General features: G+C 49.6%; 1 protein-coding gene across 3 annotated transcripts in view; it reads left to right on the top strand.

Moving 5' to 3' along the window:
* Positions 1-18620, top strand: part of ACSL6 (acyl-CoA synthetase long chain family member 6) — a 60868-nt gene that overhangs the window by 15797 nt on the left and 26451 nt on the right. For all 3 annotated transcript variants that reach the window (XM_030317654.1, XM_030317645.1, XM_030317679.1), the window contains exons 2-10: positions 1371-1591; positions 3706-3820; positions 4740-4804; positions 5069-5170; positions 5681-5780; positions 6349-6527; positions 7510-7542; positions 9314-9365; positions 17991-18064. In XM_030317654.1, coding sequence (XP_030173514.1) covers positions 1371-1591; positions 3706-3820; positions 4740-4804; positions 5069-5170; positions 5681-5780; positions 6349-6527; positions 7510-7542; positions 9314-9365; positions 17991-18064 — 941 coding nt within the window. The remainder of the gene's footprint in view (positions 1-1370; positions 1592-3705; positions 3821-4739; positions 4805-5068; positions 5171-5680; positions 5781-6348; positions 6528-7509; positions 7543-9313; positions 9366-17990; positions 18065-18620) is intronic.

Below are 18620 nucleotides of genomic sequence, written 5' to 3'. Positions count from 1 at the left end.
AAGATGCCCTAGTGAAGATAAAAGCATCCAATGCCTGGTCCATCCTCACTGCCTCTCTCAGTCCTGGGTGAAGTGAAGACCCTTAGCCCAACTGGCCATATGTCTGCCCTGCCATCATTGCTTCATTTAGTGGCCATCAGGAGAACGTGGCAGCTCCTGAGACCTGCTCTCTTTGAACCAAACTTAGTTAATAGTATTTCTCACAGCAACACTTCCACTGTCCACCCCAGGGCGTCCTCTCTATGCCCTCATCAGCCCACTGTCGCCACTTGGACTGTGGTGGGCAAGTATGGAGTCCTGACCACTTTATGTGACATCACAAGGAGGGCTGGTTACCCCTAGAAGTGCACACAGCACTTTGCTGAGCCCTTTCTCTCTGAGCCTTGGTTCCTTTCCCTTCCCATCAGTTCCCCTATGCCACTTCTGTGTCCTCTGGACATGAGCTGATTGGGTCCCAGGGGGGACGGCCCAGGGCCCAGTTAATGGTGGGGCCAGCTGTGCCTCTTGGTGCTTGGTCAGTGGCCATGCAGAGTTGTAGTGAATAGTGGTCAGCACTCTGGGGCCAGGGAGCAGTACCTGCATCCCACCCTGGCTGCTCTTGGTAACTTTGCTGTTCCTCACAAAGTTGGCCCCAGCATCACCTCTGGCCCTGGCAAGACTGTGGCTCCATCTTTTCTTCAAGAAGAGCCTATGGTATGATGAGGATGTAGACCTGGGGAAGCCCTGCTGTGTCACTCACTGGACCCTTGCCAGAGAGATGATTGCCCTCATGTCATGAGGGCCAGAGGTACCTGTAAGAGTGGGTCCATGGGCTCTGCTCCCTTTCCTTTCTCTGTCTCCCTCAGGATCAGGGCCTGGTGCTGGGAACTTTGAGGTAGACTGGGAGGAACCTGTACCCCTTCACCGACTCATTCTGGTCACTGTGCTTTTCATACTCCAGGAGCAAAGAGAAGCACAATAATATGAACACAGAGGAGAGGCAGAGCACCCAAACCCTGGGGCTCAGGAGGCATTAATTCCAGAGCTTTCAGAGCATTCCCTGGCTCCTGGAAGATAGGGAAGCATCTGTCATCCATGGCCTAGGGCTTGAGCATATGGTTCTCAGGAAAACCGGGCCGGATGTCTGACTGTCAAGTGTGACCGCTAAGGGATCTGGCCTGTCACCTGGACAGGCCTGTCTAGGGATACACTGTGTTGCACAAGAAGACTGTACACCCCAACCAACCCAGGGCCTGCCCTACTGTATTTGGCCAGGGCCTGGCCAAGGTCATTTTGTCACTTGTGATCCAAGACAGATGGAAGGACAGAACCAGACTCCTCCCTAGCCTGCCATCAGCTCTCCTCTCTCACCTACCTCTTGTTTCCTACAGAGTTCATCCTCTCGCTTCTGGAGAAGATGCAGACACAAGAGATACTGAGGTTGCTGCGGCTGCCCGAGCTGGGCGACTTGGGCCAGTTTTTCCGCAGCCTCTCAGCTACCACCCTTGTGAGTATGGGTGCTCTGGCTGCCATCCTCGCCTACTGGTTCACTCACCGGCCAAAGGCCTTACAACCACCATGCAACCTCCTGATGCAGTCAGAGGAAGTGGAGGTGAGCAATGTGGAAGTGGCTGGGCTGTGGAAAGGAGTGGGCAGAGGACAGGTATCTTGAAGGTAGAAGCCAAACTTATAGCTGATTTTACCTAAAATGGTGCAGAGAATCTTGGTTTCCCCAAGCAGTGAACCACTAAGCCTCCCAGTAGCCTTGAGCAGTGTCTCCTGCTAGATGCCCCTCTGCCTCTCCCAGGAATTGAACCCTGGGCAGAGCCCAATCATGGCCTTGCACCAGGCCTCTAGTTTGCCTGTCTCTTGGGTGGGAAGACTTGGCTCACTGGTGCCTCAGTAGAAAACCTAAGGTTCTCAAGGAGCTGCCAGATAAATTCCCTCCCAGAGTCTCTCTGTGCCCAGCCATGGTCTGGAGCTGGGACTCTGAACTGAGCCCACCCGTGCTCCTGTCCTCCCAGAGCACGTGGACTCACAGAGAAGGTCACCAAGGGGAGGAAAGGTGGAGTGGCCCAGCCTGGACAAGGGTATTCCAGGCTAAATCTAGAAGGACTAGTGAGATTTGTTTCTTTCTTAAGCTTGTGACATTTATTTTGCCTTTTTTTTTTAAGTATATTCATTTATTTTGAAAGAGAGAGAGTGGGGAGGGGCAGAGAGAGGGAGAGAGAGAATCCAAGCAGGCTCTGCACTCTTAGCACAGAGCCCCATGCGGGGCTCGATCCTGTGAACTGGGAGTTCATGACGTGAGCCGAAATCACTAACCAGACACTTAACTGACTGAGGTACCCAGGGGCCCCTATTTTGCCTTTTTAAAAATTACCTTTTTCTTAAATTTTATTCATTTTGAATAGATAATATATTCACACTTCAAAAGGGAAAAAGGTCATAGACTGAAGAGCTTCCACCTTTTCTTCCCCAGGGAAACCTAGTAATGATCATCTGTGAGCGAATAGATATTTGCCCCTCTTTTTAAAATCTATCATGCTGCATATACAGTTCAACATCCTGCCTTTTTTGCTCTTGATCTTGGCAACCATGAGCATAGCAGAGTTTTGCCCACTAGGAGAGGGTGCAGGTCTAGATAGGATGGGGATGTTCAGGGCACTTTTCCAGCAGAAGGCATGATGTGTGCAAAGATGTGAGTATGTGATCTTGTACCTGGTGGCTTTGGGAAATGGAGATTCATATGGGGTGGCTGGACAGCGGAGAAGGGCTACCAACAGGCTAGCAGAGTAATTACCAGTATGGCGTTTGGTATACAGGAGCCCTGAAGGGCTGGCTATACCTCTTACTAGCTGTATGGTTGTTGGCAGTTTCTTAACTCTCTGAGCCTCAATGTCCTCAACTGTCAGGTGAGTAATAAAAGGAGTATCTGCTTCCTGAGTTGTGGTAAGGATTTGGTAAGGTGACACAGAGAAAGCACCAGACTATTTGGTAATTTTAATTATAACTTACTTTGAGAGGCCAGCAAGGACAAAGGTCCATGGGCCAGGATCCTGGAGGGAGCAGCATAGATTTATTTTTTGTTTTTAGTAGTAAGCAGACACAGGGTGAATTCGTGCCGTAGAAGGGTCATGTGGCATGGGCAGGAGTGTTCCTGGACAGGCACCTTTAGCCAGTATTCAAACTAATTCACGCTATTATGTGAATGATGGATGGCACCCAAATTTTTCTTAACCTAGGGGTACAGCAGCAACAGATGATGGGATGAAGGCCACCTTTCCAGGCTGATCCTGATGCCAGAGGGTAGCCTGACTCTAGCCAACACTCACCATTCCATTGTATGAATGAACCATAGGTATATTTGAACAGTCACTGAAATTATGGACATTTTGTGTGTGCTCACGCAGTGTTTAGGTGCTGTGTGCATGTATGGGAGACCAGTGTACTGGGCCTGTGTATGTGAGCCAACTGTGTTTGAGTGTAGCTGCATATAGGTCAAGCGTATACCAGCCATATGTGTGTGAGTGTGTGTAGAGGTTGTGTGTGTACCATCCAGGTGTGTGTAGGCCATGTGTGTGAGTGCACACAGAGCATGTCCCAGTCCCAACTGTGTGGCCCTGGTGTGCATCCACGCCGTGTACAGCCTGCTGCATACCGGTGCTCTCCCCTGATGCCTATGCCTGCCTCAGCCAGCTTCCCTGGCCTGTGCTTGGCTCGTAGGACAGTGGTGGGGCCCGGAGATCTGTGATTGGAGATGGCCCTCAGCTGCTCACCCACTATTATGATGATGCCAGGACCATGTACGAGGTGTTCCGCCGTGGGCTTAGCATCTCAGGTGAGAGGGGCTGTGAGGGTCTGGAGGAGCCCTGCCAAGGGTTGAGCAGGTGCAAATGTGTGAGCCGACAAGCAGGGAACCAGGAGCGTGGCAGGTGAGTGGTTGCCAGGTTCAGAGGAGAAAAGCAACTCCTGGCACTCCTCCCACTCAGGGAAGTAACTGCATTATGCGGCCGAAGGGCTGACCTCAGCTTTGTTCTAGCCCTTAGCACTGCCTGACCTTAAACCATCTCTTAGCTCATAGTTAAAAAAATTTTTTTTAATGTTTATTTATTTTTGAGAAAGTGAGAGAGAGAAAATGTGGGCCAGGGAGGGGCAAAGAGAGGGAGATACAGATTCTGAAGTAGGCTCCAGGCTCCAAGCTATCAGCACAGAGCCTGACGCAGGACTCAAACCCATGAACCCCAAGATCATGACCTGAGCTGAAGTCAGACGCTTAACCAACTGAGCCACCTAGGCACTCCTTAGCCCTTATTTTATATCTCCCATGGGCAGCCCCTGCTAAGCCTCAAACTGCCAGGCCTCTGGCTGGCATGGTTCAGAGCCTGAGCCTCTGGGATGTCTGGGTGACCCAGGGTATGGGTCAAAAGGAAGTGGTCACAGAGAGGCAACTCTCCATCTCTGCCTCATAGTCCCCACGTCTTTGTGTCCCCTTGAGGCTACATCACACAGGTCATGGTGGGAACTGGCACTGTGTTAGTCCTTATTCCAGGGCCTCCCTGATCCTTGAGGACATGTCATGCTTGTGTGCTTTAGGCCTCCTTCAGCTTCAGCAGGTTAGACAGGCAGCTGGGGGCAGTTCGCTTGACCCATGGACCACCCCACAGGATGGGATGTCCATTCACCTATCTGATGAGCAGATGCAGGTGACACCCACCCTACCATCCTCCCTGGCACAAGGCCTGCTTATCTCTCTGCAGGGAATGGACCCTGTCTTGGCTTCAGGAAGCCCAAGCAACCTTATCAGTGGCTGTCCTACCAGGAGGTGAGTGATAGAGGACAGGCCCCACCCTGTCGACCCATGTAGACCTGGCATTGTGGGGCTTGTGGGTACCCTGCAGGGTCTCAGAGGGTCATTGTTTCCTTGCATGGCCTGTTTGCCAGACTCCCAGCAGCAACTTCAGAGGACTTCCAGCCGACCTGGGTAGGGTCTTAGGGAGGTCTCAGACCTGTAGGAATCCTTACCTGGGAATCTCCCTCCCCTGCTAAAAGTCCTTGCTTTCCATCACTTCCCCATGTCCATGTGCAGGTGGCCGACAGGGCTGAATATCTAGGGTCCGGACTTCTGCAACACAATTGTAAAGCATGTACAGATCAGTTTGTTGGTGTTTTTGCACAAAATCGACCAGAGGTAAGCATCTGCCTTGAGTGGTTTTAGAGGTTTCAGTAGAGTAGGGGGTTGGGTACCATACAACAGCCCTGGTCAAACTGCGTGTAGGGCCTAGGACAAGAGAAAACATGGATGTACTTGTTCCATGCCACCACCGACTCCTTTGACTTTGCCCCTAATCAGGAGTGGACATCTCAGCCAAGCTCCATCTACACCCCACCCAGCCCCACAAACAGGTGTTTCCTGAGCCATGGGGGAAGAAAGACCCAGGGAAGAAGGCCACAAGGCCTAGAAATAGGCTTTGGGCTATTTGGAGGCCCCAAATTCCCTGGGGCATGCGTGCTCTAGAAAGCTGTGGGGAAGCAGGTGCAACCAGTTAACCTCATGGATTCCTTGCAATGTGGAGGGGGCCAGAACAGAACCTTCTCAGGAAGACCCAGAACAAGTACCCTGGTTGCCTGGGCATAAGAGCAGTACAGCCCTCCTATCTGCTCTGTGCTCCCCCAACCCCGCACCTGTGTGTCTCCACAGTGGATCATCGCAGAGCTTGCCTGCTACACGTATTCTATGGTGGTGATCCCACTATATGACACCCTGGGCCCTGGTGCTATCCGCTACATTATCAACACAGGTGAGTCACCGCTGCCTCCTCTTGCCACTGGCAGCCAGCCCCTGGACCCCAGCCTCTGAGCTTACGCTAATTGTCTGATACTAGTAAGCACTTTGCTTCCATTCTCAAAGAACATTTTCCAATCTGGCCGTTGAGTTGGCTTTCCCCAGTTGGACTTCACCTGAAGGCACCTTCCACAGGGCCTGGCTACCGTGAAGGAGCCTCTGCAGCAGCCTCCACACAGGCTTCCTACTCTCTGAGGCTTACTTTTCAGCTCAGGGCAGATGCGGGGGAAGCGGGGTGGTGGTGGCAAATAACCTCAAGCAGACCTGAGATTATGGATCCTGAGCCTGGAGCAAAGGAATGCTTGGAATCTGCTCCAGGACATTCCTTGGCCTCTTGCCCTTGTTTCTCCTAAGCTCCATGCACTTTCCTCTGTGTACAACACATAGCCTACATGGCCTGTCTTCTGCATTTATTTACACACAAGCTTTGGCACACAAAGCCCATGGCTCTGCTGCCTAGCACATGCTACCCACAGTCACAGCCTGTGCTCACACAGCCTGACTTTTCCTAATGGTCCCTTCAGCTGACATCAGCACCGTGGTCGTGGATAAACCTCAGAAGGCTGTGCTTCTGCTAGAACATGTGGAGAGGAAGGAGACTCCAGGGCTGAAGCTCATCATTGTCATGGAACCATTCGAGGAAGCTCTGAAAGACCGAGGGCAGGAGTGTGGGGTGGTCATTAAGTCCATGCAGGCCGTGGAGGTGAGTGTCTGCTTCTGGGCTGTTTACTGGGCCATAGCTGGTTGGCTGCTGAGCCAGGACTGCTGGTTATCTGCCCCTCTCATGCCCCGGGGTGGACGTCTTGGGCCATCAGGGTGTGTCAGGGCTGAGATAGGGCAGGCTTTTACAAGGGCTGGTGGCAGGTGGTGAGGTTGGTGCCTATAGGCATCCTCTAGGTGACAGACTCAGTTGGCTGGCACATTGAATAACACAGGCACCAATAGGTATATGGTAGTGCCAGCCTGCCCCAGAGTTACTTACATAGCCTCTGGAGCCTCCATGTTTTCAGCTAGCCATCAGCCTGTGTGAGCCTCAATACTACAGACATGAGGTCCAGGAGTCTTTGAGAGGTTCCTTCAGTGTGTCCCAAACTCCCAGCAGCCAGCAGAACCAGTTTTTCTGTGCATGACCTCCCCAGAGGCATCAGGCTGGTGGCAGCTTGTGGCCTGCTAGAGTGACACAGGACATCCTGGTCCCCAGGGCCTCACGCCCGCCTCAGTAGCAGCTCACCCCCACCATCCCTTTCTGGATGTAGACCCCTGAGCGATCCAGGTGTTCTCCTACCTGCCTGTCTGTCACCAACTATACTTGTAATACCTGAGCAGTTGTACCCGTCCATGGTTTGGGGGCCACATTTATGCTGACAACCCCCCATCTGCCCCTCTAGCCTTGACCATTTATCTGGAAGTGTAGGCCACCTAGCCATTCTGTCCTGAGCATGTGTCCCGATGGGCACCTCAAGCTGTCTCCCCCGTTGTACACATGCACAGTGTCTAACCTCTCCCTGGGCCTCAGGCCCCTGTCTGTAATGTGTGGGGTGGCCTAGGCCTGGACGTGCATATAAGAAGAGGCCACTCAGGTGGTTTCTCCACCATGCCAAGCTTATTTTGATTTTTTGTTTATTAACTTGTTTTGATCAATCAGAACTTTTGAGCATTTTAAAAATCATGGTTTTCTCTTCCAGGAGTGTGGCCAACGGAATCATCATGTCCCTGTGGTAAGCTCGTCTGCCAGCAGGTCTTTATTGATGGTGTGCGGGGCTTATCCTCACAGACCACGCTCACTATGCACGCGGCCTTGCTAGGGGGTCAGAGAAGCACCCCTGTGTTAATAAGCCATTGCTGTGAGCAGCTTTGGAAATACCCACTCAGGGAACCAGGACTTGTGTAGGTGAGGGTGTAGAGAGGGACCTGGAACAGGAGTCAGACGTTTAAGATGGAGAAAAAAGGGCAGCCATTCCTCACTACCCTTGGTTCTCCAGAGGCCTTTTCTTTGGGAAGGCTTATTTTTTCCCCTTGTAGGTAGTGAACTCTACAAGGATGGGGTGAACAGGAGAAGCAACAGAATTAGAAGTGAACCCCGGGGCCAAGTGCCCTTGTAACATCTGCTGTCCTTGTTCATCTTTGTGAATTTTTCTTTTAAAAATTTTTTTAACGTTGGGGCGCCTGGGTGGCGCAGTCGGTTAAGCGTCCGACTTCAGCCAGGTCACGATCTCGCGGTCCGTGAGTTCGAGCCCCGCGTCAGGCTCTGGGCTGATGGCTCGGAGCCTGGAGCCTGTTTCCGATTCTGTGTCTCCCTCTCTCTCTGCCCCTCCCCCGTTCATGCTCTGTCTCTCTCTGTCCCAAAAATAAATAAAAACGAAGAAAAAAAAATTTTAAAATTTTTTAACGTTTATTCATTTTTGAGAGACAGGGCACAAGCGGGACAGGGGCAGAGAGAGAGGGAGCCACAGAATCCAAAGCAGGCTCCAGGCTCTGAGCTGTCAGCACAGAGCCCAACACGGGGCTCAAACCCACGGACCATAAGATCATGATGTGAGCCGAAGTTGGACCTGACTGAGCCACCCAGGCGACCCGTGAACTTTTCTGTGTGTTACCCCCGAGTGATACTTCCTGGGGTCAAGTAACCAGTGACGGTCACTGTTCCTGGGAGAGCCATGTGGGAGTTTTAAGCTTGCTTACGAGGCCTCTTGCCTCCAGTCTTCCCTCCAGCTCAGCCTTTCCCACTCTTCTTACCTGCCCCTGAGCTTTCTCATATGCAGGTCAGCCCTTCATGGGCAGCCCTGGTGTATGCCCACCTCCCTCATACCATACTCCAGCCTCGGAGCACCATTCTCCAACCTCTTGGCACACCCTTGCCTCCATGCCTCCACCAGTAACCAGGCTAGTTCCTCTTCCAGAGCCCATCTTCCCTTTGTCTGGAGAGATCTTGCTTGTCCCTCAGTCCCAACTCATGTCATCTCTTCTGCATACAAGCGGATGTGATAGGCTCCTCCTGGTGACCACAGGACTCTGTGCCCTGGGCCAGGGCCAGGGTCTGATACAGAGCAGTCTTGGTGACACAGTGGGAATCTCAGTTCCTGGGCCACACATTCTGTTCCCAGGCCTAACCCCAAACATTTGGGAGAAAGTGGGAAGGCAGGATGGAAATTCTCCACTGAGAAGGTGAGGTCTTTGTTAGAGGCCTAGATGTGACCACTGTAGTCCAATCCCATCTCAGATTCAAGCTGGGGAGGCAGCAGGACCAGGTGAGAAATTAGTGTGACAGATGGATGTCCAAGCCCCCATCAAGTTTCCTCAGCCTCTTTCCTGAGGACCTGCCAGCCCACCTTTCTGACGGCTGCAGGCAGGGGCAGGCACACGACTCTATACCCACTCGTGGCGGGTGGGGGTGCACAGAGAGGCTGGCTGGTTGAGAATTCCAGGGGTCTCGGGCCCTGGCTGGCCACTCTGGGTCCTCTTAACATACACTTCTTCTCAACTCTGCAGCCCCCGAAGCCCAGTGACCTCTCCATTGTGTGTTTCACAAGCGGCACAACAGGTGAGCTGAGGCACCCAGATCACCAGCCGGGGCCACCTGCAACCTTCTCTGGCAGCCTTGGTGGTGTGACTGCAGGGGTCTCTGGTGCCCCCCTGACCTCTGAGGCATGGGCTGAGCCTTGTCCCATGCCTGATTCCAGTCCATGGGCTCCCAGTGCCCAGCAGGAGGCAGCATGGGTGGTGGGACATGGATAGTGTGGACTGCGAGGTCCAGGGTGGGGGCTGGCCATTTCCTGGAGCTGGGGCCAGAGGAGGGCTGGGTAGCTGAGTCACATCATCCCTTGCTGAGAAGCAGCTCTCACCACTCTCCTTCCTGCCCTGACTTGGCCTTTGTGTCAGGGACCACAGATAAAGTGTGGGGTTTGGTGTCTGAAAGTCTTGATTTGGGTTCCACTTCTACCACTTGCTGGTGGCTAGGAGCCAGTCACCTAGGCATGCTGCCACCTCCTCTCCAGCCTCTCCCTGTGATAGGGTGGTTGAAAGTGCCAGAGAGGGAATGGTGTGGAAAAAGGCAGTGCAGAAACTCTGAAGGATGGGGCTGGTATGCTGTGGGCGTGGATGTCGGATGAGGACAAGCAGAAATGATTCACCCCATGCCTGGTGCTGACAGAGGAGTGCATAGGGCAGCATCAGCAGGGATAGCCAAGGAAGGCTGCCTGGAGGAGGCAGGGTGCACAGGAGGGGTGTGGCCACAGGCACAGCACTTCACAGTCTGCAGTGCCTTTTCCCCCCAGTCACTGAGCTGCTGGGGCCTCAGCACGGCCTGTGAGGCAAGCAGGCATGGATGCTATATGAGTGGATGCCACCGGCAAGTGGAAGCAGGGGACTTGTGCCCTTTTTCCAGAACCCCCGGTCCAGTGCTCTTCCTCTGCTGCTACTCCATCTCATCTATTGACTTGGGAAGTCACTTGTCCTAGCCTTGAATGGGCAAGAAGTTTCCAGCCTTCTTCTTCTGGTTGGAGGGCTGGCCTGCCTTGATGATAACGCTTGATGGGGTGGGCAGTGAAAGTGGAACTTCGCACAGTCTCTGCAGATGCAGCCCCTAAGGCATTTGGCAGGTCCTCCCCAGCCCCATAAGCAGACCCGCCATGAGGATGGATCATGATAAACAAGGCTTTGTTAGATCTAGATGGATTTTTGCCATTAACTCAGTGGGTTTGAGGATTTCCACCCCACGGCTAATTTTTATCAGAAAAGAAATAGCATAGTCCTTGCTCTCCAGTAGCTGACATCTAGAGTCAACGCAGAATTCAAAAACACCCTTCAGGTTTACGTGGGTGTTTGTTTGTTTGTTTGTTTTTTGTTTTTTTTGTCATGAGTTTCATACGTAAAATTTTGGTGATATGTCTCTCCAGCCTGGGTTGGGAAACAGGTTACTATTGTGGCCTTTATGTATTTATTTTTTAAATTTATTTTGAGAGAGAGAGCAAGCAGGGTAGGGGCAGAGAGAGAGAGAGAGGGAGAGAGAGAATCCCAAGCAAGCTCCATACTGTCTCACAGAGCCCAACACAGGAGAAAGAACTCACAAACCATGAGATCATGACCTGAGCCAAAATCAAGAGTCAGACATTTAACCAACTGAGCTACACAGGCGCCCTACTACCGTGGCTTTTACCTTTAGACCCTTGATGTTCAAGAGTGCCCCTAGGCTTTTAATGAGTCACTTGGTCATATTGGCCTCCATATCTGGAGAAGAACTTCATGGAGCAGAAATGTGCTATCACCTAGGTGTAGAGGGCAGGCCTCATGTCCCATGCTTTTCCAAACCATGAAATCACAATTGGAAGCTAAACCATCCTGCCCAAGCTCTGTGTGGTGGAAGATGGTTATATGGAGCCAGGAAAACAGGTTGTGATTTAGTGCCCAAGCCTCCCTCGATAGAAGTGCTGCTGGTGCGAGGGCAGAGCTGGGGGATTGAGCAGACCTCATAAGAGGTGATAACACCCTGCCCGGCTGTACTTGGATTTCCTTGGCATTAGCATGAGCCTGTGCTGTGCCTCTGGTAGCCATCCTGTTTTCGAGCACATCAGCCCTGCCTGTCCTCAGCATCACAAACCCCGGATATAGCTTCTCTTCTGAACTGTGTTCCCAGCTTCATCCGGGGCCCACACTCTTCCTTCAGTGGGGAAAGATGGAACGTATGATCTAAACCTGACATTTGGTTCATGATTCTGGTAGAATCATTCTGGGAAGATTTTCTTCTTGCTATATGATGGAAACATCTGTGGAGATCCCCAGAATAAGCCAGTGCTATGGAACCCCTAGTCAGGCTGTGACAGTCCTGCAGGAGGTGAGAGGATGGGGTTTGTCTACACTCAGGGATGGCTACTGGGTGGGTATATAGTTCGTTGTTCATTTCAAAATGACTATTAGCTGGACTGGAATCTGATAGCCCCTACCCCCACAAAGAGAATTTGTGGGTATAATATAGCCTTGTTTGGGAAATTGGGTGCCATGAGTGATAGTTAGGACGTATACTATGAGTTCATGTACCCTCTCTTTCCAGAGAAGAAAATACAGAGATCTTTTTAAATATATCCTTCTCAAGCTCTATGCTTTTAGCATTCTTTTTCTAACTTATATCGATTCACTCATTCAGCTCATTTATGGAGCATCCAGTATGCATCAGACCTAGTGCTAGGGGCTGAGGTCACAGGGATGGATAAGACAGACCCCTGTCTTCATGAGCTCACAGCTTATGTTACCGGGCAGTTCAGTACAATGTGGTCACTGCCTCAAGAGTCCACATCCCAGAGTGCATGGAGCACTATGCCACCAAGAGGTCAGAAGAGCAGGACAGAAAGGATTCCCAGCGGAGTCCACTGGAGCAGAGTCCTGAAAGATTGGTAGCTGGAGGAGAATAGGAGGAAGGGCATTCTCAGCATGGGGAACAGCATGTGCAAAGGATTGGCTGCAAGAAAGAAAATATTGCTTCAAAGGAGAGTTGAGTGAGGAAATAGCTGTCTGGGAACATGGCCTGGGAGCACTGGCAGGAGAGGAATGATGAGGGCAAGAGTTTCAAGTGGAGGCTGAGCTAGAGGTGAATAGAATCTGTCAGTGTTGTCTGGTGGCTGAACTATACCCAGAGGATGCCACCACAGAAATGCCTGCTGGTGCTCTTGGCAAAGGCTAATCGTGGAGCGGAGGCTGGAAGCAGAAGCTGATTGCAGTGGAATGAGGAGTGAATGGGAGGTGAGGATGTCACATCAGCACATGTGGACAATTTCTTCAAGAAGCATGGCCATGTCACCAAAAGGCATGCTCCATAATGTTGATAAAAATCGCTGTTTGAATAGTCAAAATCTGGAAACAACTCCAGTGCCCATCAGCGATAGAATGGTATACCTCAATAGAATCCTCTCCCTTACTGTACATTGAGTGAAAGAAACCAGACACAAAAGATTGCATGATTTCTTTGGTATAAAATTACAAGAACAATAAACTAGTCTATGGTTTTATAAGCCAGGATAATGGTTGCCGTCCAGGATAACGCTGCCCTGGAATGCTGATGATGTTCTAGTTCTTTAAAAAAAGAAATTGTTTTTAATATTTATTTATTTTTGAGAGAGAGAGAGAGACAGATAGAGTGCAAGCAGGGGAGGGGCATAGAGAGGGGGAGACACAGAATCCAAAGCAGACTCCAGGCTCTGAGCTGTCAGCACAGAGCCCAACACAGGGCTTGAACCCACAGTTCGTGAGATCATGACTTGAGCGGAAGTTGGACGCTTAACCGACTGAGCCACCCAGATGCCCCGTGATGTTCTATTTCTTGATCTGGTGCTGGTTGCCCAGGTAAGTTCGCTTTGGGAACAAAAAAATCTATTGGATCTGTACACTTATTTGGGCAATTTACCACATATGTATGTTATGCTGTAAGGGAGAATCTATGTGAAAAATAGATTAGCTTTGAAGGAATGACAGACCAAGAGTGGAGCTGGCAGAGGCTATGGAGGGGGTGGGGCTCTTGTTATGGAAACACCTCAAAGTGTTTTTTGTCATCGAAAAAGAGCCACTAGAGACAGAGGAAAGGGAGGTGCTGCTCAGTGGAGCAGAGCCCTTAAAACTCTGGTGTGGATTGAGGGAGAGAGGAGGCTTCTGGATACAGCAGGAACGAGATGTACCCTGCCTGGAGAAGAAGGGAGGAAGAGTGGGTAGAGGCCCCTGGAATTGGAGCATCTCTTCTGTTCTAATTGAGGGCACCCAGGAAAGCTCAGTCATCTGCAGTCATTTAGCCGAGGATGTGATGCCCATCGGCCTTACCTCTGTGGCTGCTCAAAAGTGGGATCTTGGGAAAATACTCTCTTTGACCTATTTGTTTTGTGCCATTCAGTTCAAGACTTATGTGACCTTATGCATAAAACTACATCTGGGTATTCCTGCTGTGCAGCTTTAGGAGAATTTCTTAACCTCTCTTAAGCCTCAACTTGCTTGAATATTAAATGAAGCCATCTGATATCTGCAATATAGGCTGTTTTAAGAAATAACTGAGTTACCATGTATGTATGTATGAGATGCCTAGCACAGTGCCCAGAGTCATGGATTTCAGTACCTGGCTGCTATTATAGTTATTATTTGTGTTTCTACCAGCTCTCAAGTCTGATTGTTCCAAAAATTGGTGGATATGGGGTTGATGAAAGTAGGACTCAATCCTGAAGAAGAGTTGGGAGCCTCTAGCAGGGAGATGAACACTCTATCCGCATTATAAAACTTCCAGAGCATTTCTGTCACCGGTGTCTTTTGTAACCCACCTTTGTGTGAAAGTGGAAGCCAGCAGCCAGAGGAACCTCCAGCCAGAGGGCCCGTCACTGCTCCCAGCCCCACTCCCATCCCACCCCTGCAGGAGAGACCTCGAGCTCAGCTTCACCCCATAACTGCTCTCACTTGGAGCCAACATCCATCTGGGGCAGACCTTCAGCTAGTGAAATGCCTTTCTGCAGACCAGCCATGGATGGCCAGCCCAGGAATACTGGTTAAAGCCAAAGTGACATCCGCGGAATCTGAAACTAAGAGGTTTTTTTTCCTTCAGCAGCTGGAGAGAAAATAAATGAAGGGATGGCCAGCCTATGAGTAGAAGGTGGGGAATGGACAGTAGATCTCATGTTGGTAAGATGGTGCCATTGATGTTGCTCCAGATAATAAGAGAAACAGAGCAAACAGTGGTTCTGTCACTTTGCCATGGGTCTAGCTAGGAATGCTCACCAGTTCCTCCATGTGAGCAACTTGAAAAATTTTCCATATCACATTTTTAAAAACTGCTGTCAGATGCATGCACTTGTCCTGAATCAGAGAAGCAAACAGAGCTTTCCAAAGAGTGACCTCCCGCCTCCTAACTCTGACCTTGCATCTTCTCCCAGGATTTGCTGTCAACACGTACTTCTCCTTCGTCCCTTGGGACCACGTCAAGGGATGACTTGAAATCATTTGAACCTTTTCTGGGAATATTTAAAAATCCTTTAGCTCATTAGAAGTTTATGAAACTTCACTTATACCTACAAGAAATCGTTTGTTTCTAAAAGGTCTAAACCTCTCTCATCATGTTGGAGAGGAAAAAGATTTGCCTAAGCAGACTTGGGTAACTACTGCCCTTGTATGTGTTGTGGACTGAACTGAATGGAGGTTTCAGAAAATTTTCATTAATGAAGACAACTTTCTTTTGAAATTCTCGGTCACCCACCCTGAGGTTACATTAGGCATGAGCAAGGCAGCCACCCTCACGGATCTGAAGTTCTATAGTACTGGACCCTATTTTGTGGGAGTTCTGATTTCACATCTAGTATTTTGGTGTTATTCTTTAGAAACATGTAGAACTTGGGAATCCACAGGTGAAAATTCCCAGGTGATACTCTCAGAATTGTTTGTGGGCCCAGAGACTGTAGAATTTGTATGTAGGAGGCAATTCAGGGACATTTCTTTTTTTTTTTTTTTAATGTTTGTTTATTTGAAAGAGAGAGAGAGAGAGAGCGCACATGAGAAGGGGAGGGGCAGAGAGAGAGAGAGAGAGAGAGAGACCCAGAATCTGAAGCAGGCTCCAGGCTCTGAGCTGTCAGCACAGAGACCAATTTGGGGCTCAGACTCATGGACTGCGGGATCATGACCTGAGCCAAAGTCGAAGTTGGACGCTTAACCAATTGAACCAACCAGACGCCTCCAGGGACGCTTCTTAATATGGGGTTGGGTTTGAGAAAAGATGCTGGGTTAAGAGAAGGACCAGCAGAGGTGAAACAGATCCCATGCATCTTCTTCATTTAAAAAAAAAAAAAAAGATGTTTTAATAGTTACCTATTAAAACCCTGTAACCTTCTGTGTCCCCAGAATCATCTCTGTGATTTGTCAGTATGGGGGTGTGTCCCAGAGCATTTGACACAACCTCACCCATCACACATCTTGGTCAGACAGAGATGGAGCCATTACTGATGCTCCTGTTTCTGGCAGATGGAGCCCCAGTAAGTTGAGCAAACAGGCCTAATGGGAGATAATTATGTGAGCAACTTTACCTTTGTCTCCATCTGTTCCTTTAAAGTTGTTCAGTGGGGGTGAAAACATACGCACCTCATGCCTTTTATGGTCATTCTCAGGTCAGTTTCATGGGTGTGGTAAGTCACAGACAGTCTTAATTCACAACTACAAGTGTCGGTCCAAAGTGTGAATCGGTCCACTTTCCTGTGACTTCTTCCCTCCGCACCTTGGGCTGGCTGTGGGCTTGGTGGTCTGCTCTCCTCTCTTTCTCTGGTGTCTCTCCTCCTCCTCCCACTTGCTAATGAAGCTTTTAGCCCTCTCCCACCAGGTGGAAGTGGGAAGGGAGAATAAGGAAGTGGGAAAGGGAAGTTCTCTGATGGTTTGGGGCAACACTTAAAACCTGCTCTTTGTGTCACGGACACTTTCAGGAGTTCTCCTGTTTTGTTTTGTTTTGTTTTGTTTTGTTTTGTTTTGTTTTGTTTTGTTTTTGAGAGAGAGAGTGAGCGAGAGTGAGAGATAGAGTGTGAGTGCACATGCAGGCAGGGGAGGGGGCAGGGAGAGAGGGAATGAGAATCTCAGGTCAGCTCCCTGCTGGGTGTGAAGCTAGATCTCAAGACCGTGAGATCATGACCTGAGCTGAAATCAAGAGTTGGATGCTCAACTGACTGAGCCACTCAGGTGGTGCCACTTAGGAGTTCTCTTTGCACTCCCTCCTCTACATTTTGTGCCTGTGGACAAGATTCCTTTTTAACCCACAGTTCTTGCCATCACCCCCTCAGACTAATGTTCCTTCTGCCAACTCCATATGCAGTCCCTGGGATTTATTATTTTTTTGCAGCCACGGTCTTCTTCACATTTCTCACCAGGATCCCCAGCTGCAGGGAACATGATTGAGCTCTGAGTTAGCTGGGGTTTCAAGTTGGGAGAGAGGATGGGCTAAAAAACTCTGCGTAGCTCTCTCTGAAGAAATTCTTTTCACAAATCCATTCCTCTCCCTCTTCCCCTTCCTCCTCCTCCTCTTCCTCCTCTTCCTTCTTCTTTTCTCTTCCTCTCTGAGGTAAAATTCACATAGCTTAATTAAACATTATTAAATATTTTAAAGTGAACAATTTTATGGCATATACTACAATACTCTCTTAATCTCTAGTCACTTTGTCCTTTTATTACCTCTTTCTGGGTGACGGTTGCAAAGTTAAACATATTGGTTTATTTAATATTTCCTGGGTAAGTTTGCACATGGTCTGCCCTATCACTTTTGGAGTTTCACAGTGGTTGTATCTGCTGCCTTAGTGGAAACTTCTAATAACATCTTTTGCACATGGATTATATTCTTAGACCTTATGAAAGCCCTATGAGGTGGGCATTGTCCCTATTTTACATGTAAGCAAACAGAGAGGAGAAATGGCTTCCCCATGTTATGCTGGCAGTGACGGGAAAGGCCGGGAGTTGAGACCAGTCAGATGTGTCCTGACGCGGCCTGTGTTGTGTCCACCCTGATGTGAAATGGTGACCACTCTGGCCTCCTTCCCCAGCCTCCTGCGCCCTGGGTCCCTCACCTAGAGAATGACTCTTCTGAGTCATTCTAACAAACCTGGGCTTCACTACAAGGAGTAGTGAGAAGTCTTAGGAAGACAAAGCAAGAATATCCATGTCCCATCTTTGACAATGAGCAAGCAGGGGGTCTACCCCAGCGCTCTGCACCTCTAGCCTAGCCTTAACCCCGGGGCCTTTCCTGGTGCTGGATGCATTGAGGAAGTCCTCTGCTAGCACAGTTGGCTGTTGGATTCTGGAGATTAGACCTGCTTAGCCCAGAGATCAGCTCCACATACTGGGTGAAGAGGCAGGGAGCTGAGAACCTGTGCTCCCTTAGGGAGCACAGGCCACAAGTAACCAGCCTGTCAGGCTTTGAGTCACCCTGCCTGTGTGGCTGTGTCACCTGCCTTCTGGTTTAAGCTGCTGGGAGTCTCAAGGTGGGCTTTGAGTGTCTACAGGATGAAAGTCTCTGACATGGCATTCATCTGCCTAGGACTCTGAAGTGGCTGCCAACGAAGGCCAGAGGCTTGGGTCTGGGTCTGGGTCCGACAGTCTGGGGCTGTCAACTTGGGCACTGTTCTCAAGGAGTGGCCCTTGAGCTTCCAACTAATTTGTCTTTTGTGCTTTCTCTTTTCAGGGAACCCAAAAGGTGCGATGCTCACCCATGGGAACGTGGTGGCTGATTTCTCAGGCTTTCTGAAAGTGACAGAGGTGAATAAAGTAGACTCGCTAAAGCAGGTGTCTCTTGAGGACACCCTCAAGCCTCAGAGGTTTTTTTGTTTGCTTTCTTTTTTCTGCCCTGATGTAATCTGAGCTGCCTTTCACAGGCAGGTGTTTCTGTTGTCATTAGTACAATCTGACCTTTATAGATATTTTAACCTCAAACCCTGAAGTGATCCATACCTGAAAAATAGCCAATTTGATTTCTAAAAGTGCTAAGATCCCAGAAAGACCTGTAAAACTCTTTTTCATTTTTAACTGCAAAAAGTGAGATATCTGTGGTTTTTATGTGTACCTATATTTAGAAAGTAATCCTTAATTACTTGTTTTTCAAATAGGTCAGGGTTTAATTCAGTCATTTCGTGTTTAAGAACTACTAGAGTCTGGGAAACAATGGCGACTGCTAATGTGTAAGACTGTACTTAAAAAGGTAAATCTAAAATCAAAAAAAAAAAAAAAAAAAAGCTTGATATCTTGGCCTGACAAAAGCATGTTAGCATTTTATAACCGGCTAAGAAAGAAGGACATTTTTCCACAAGTGGTGAGT

The sequence above is a fragment of the Lynx canadensis genome, chromosome A1 (assembly GCF_007474595.2).
Source record: "Lynx canadensis isolate LIC74 chromosome A1, mLynCan4.pri.v2, whole genome shotgun sequence".
Classification (NCBI taxonomy): domain Eukaryota; kingdom Metazoa; phylum Chordata; class Mammalia; order Carnivora; family Felidae; genus Lynx; species Lynx canadensis.
This window is presented reverse-complemented; position numbering and strand designations above follow the sequence as displayed.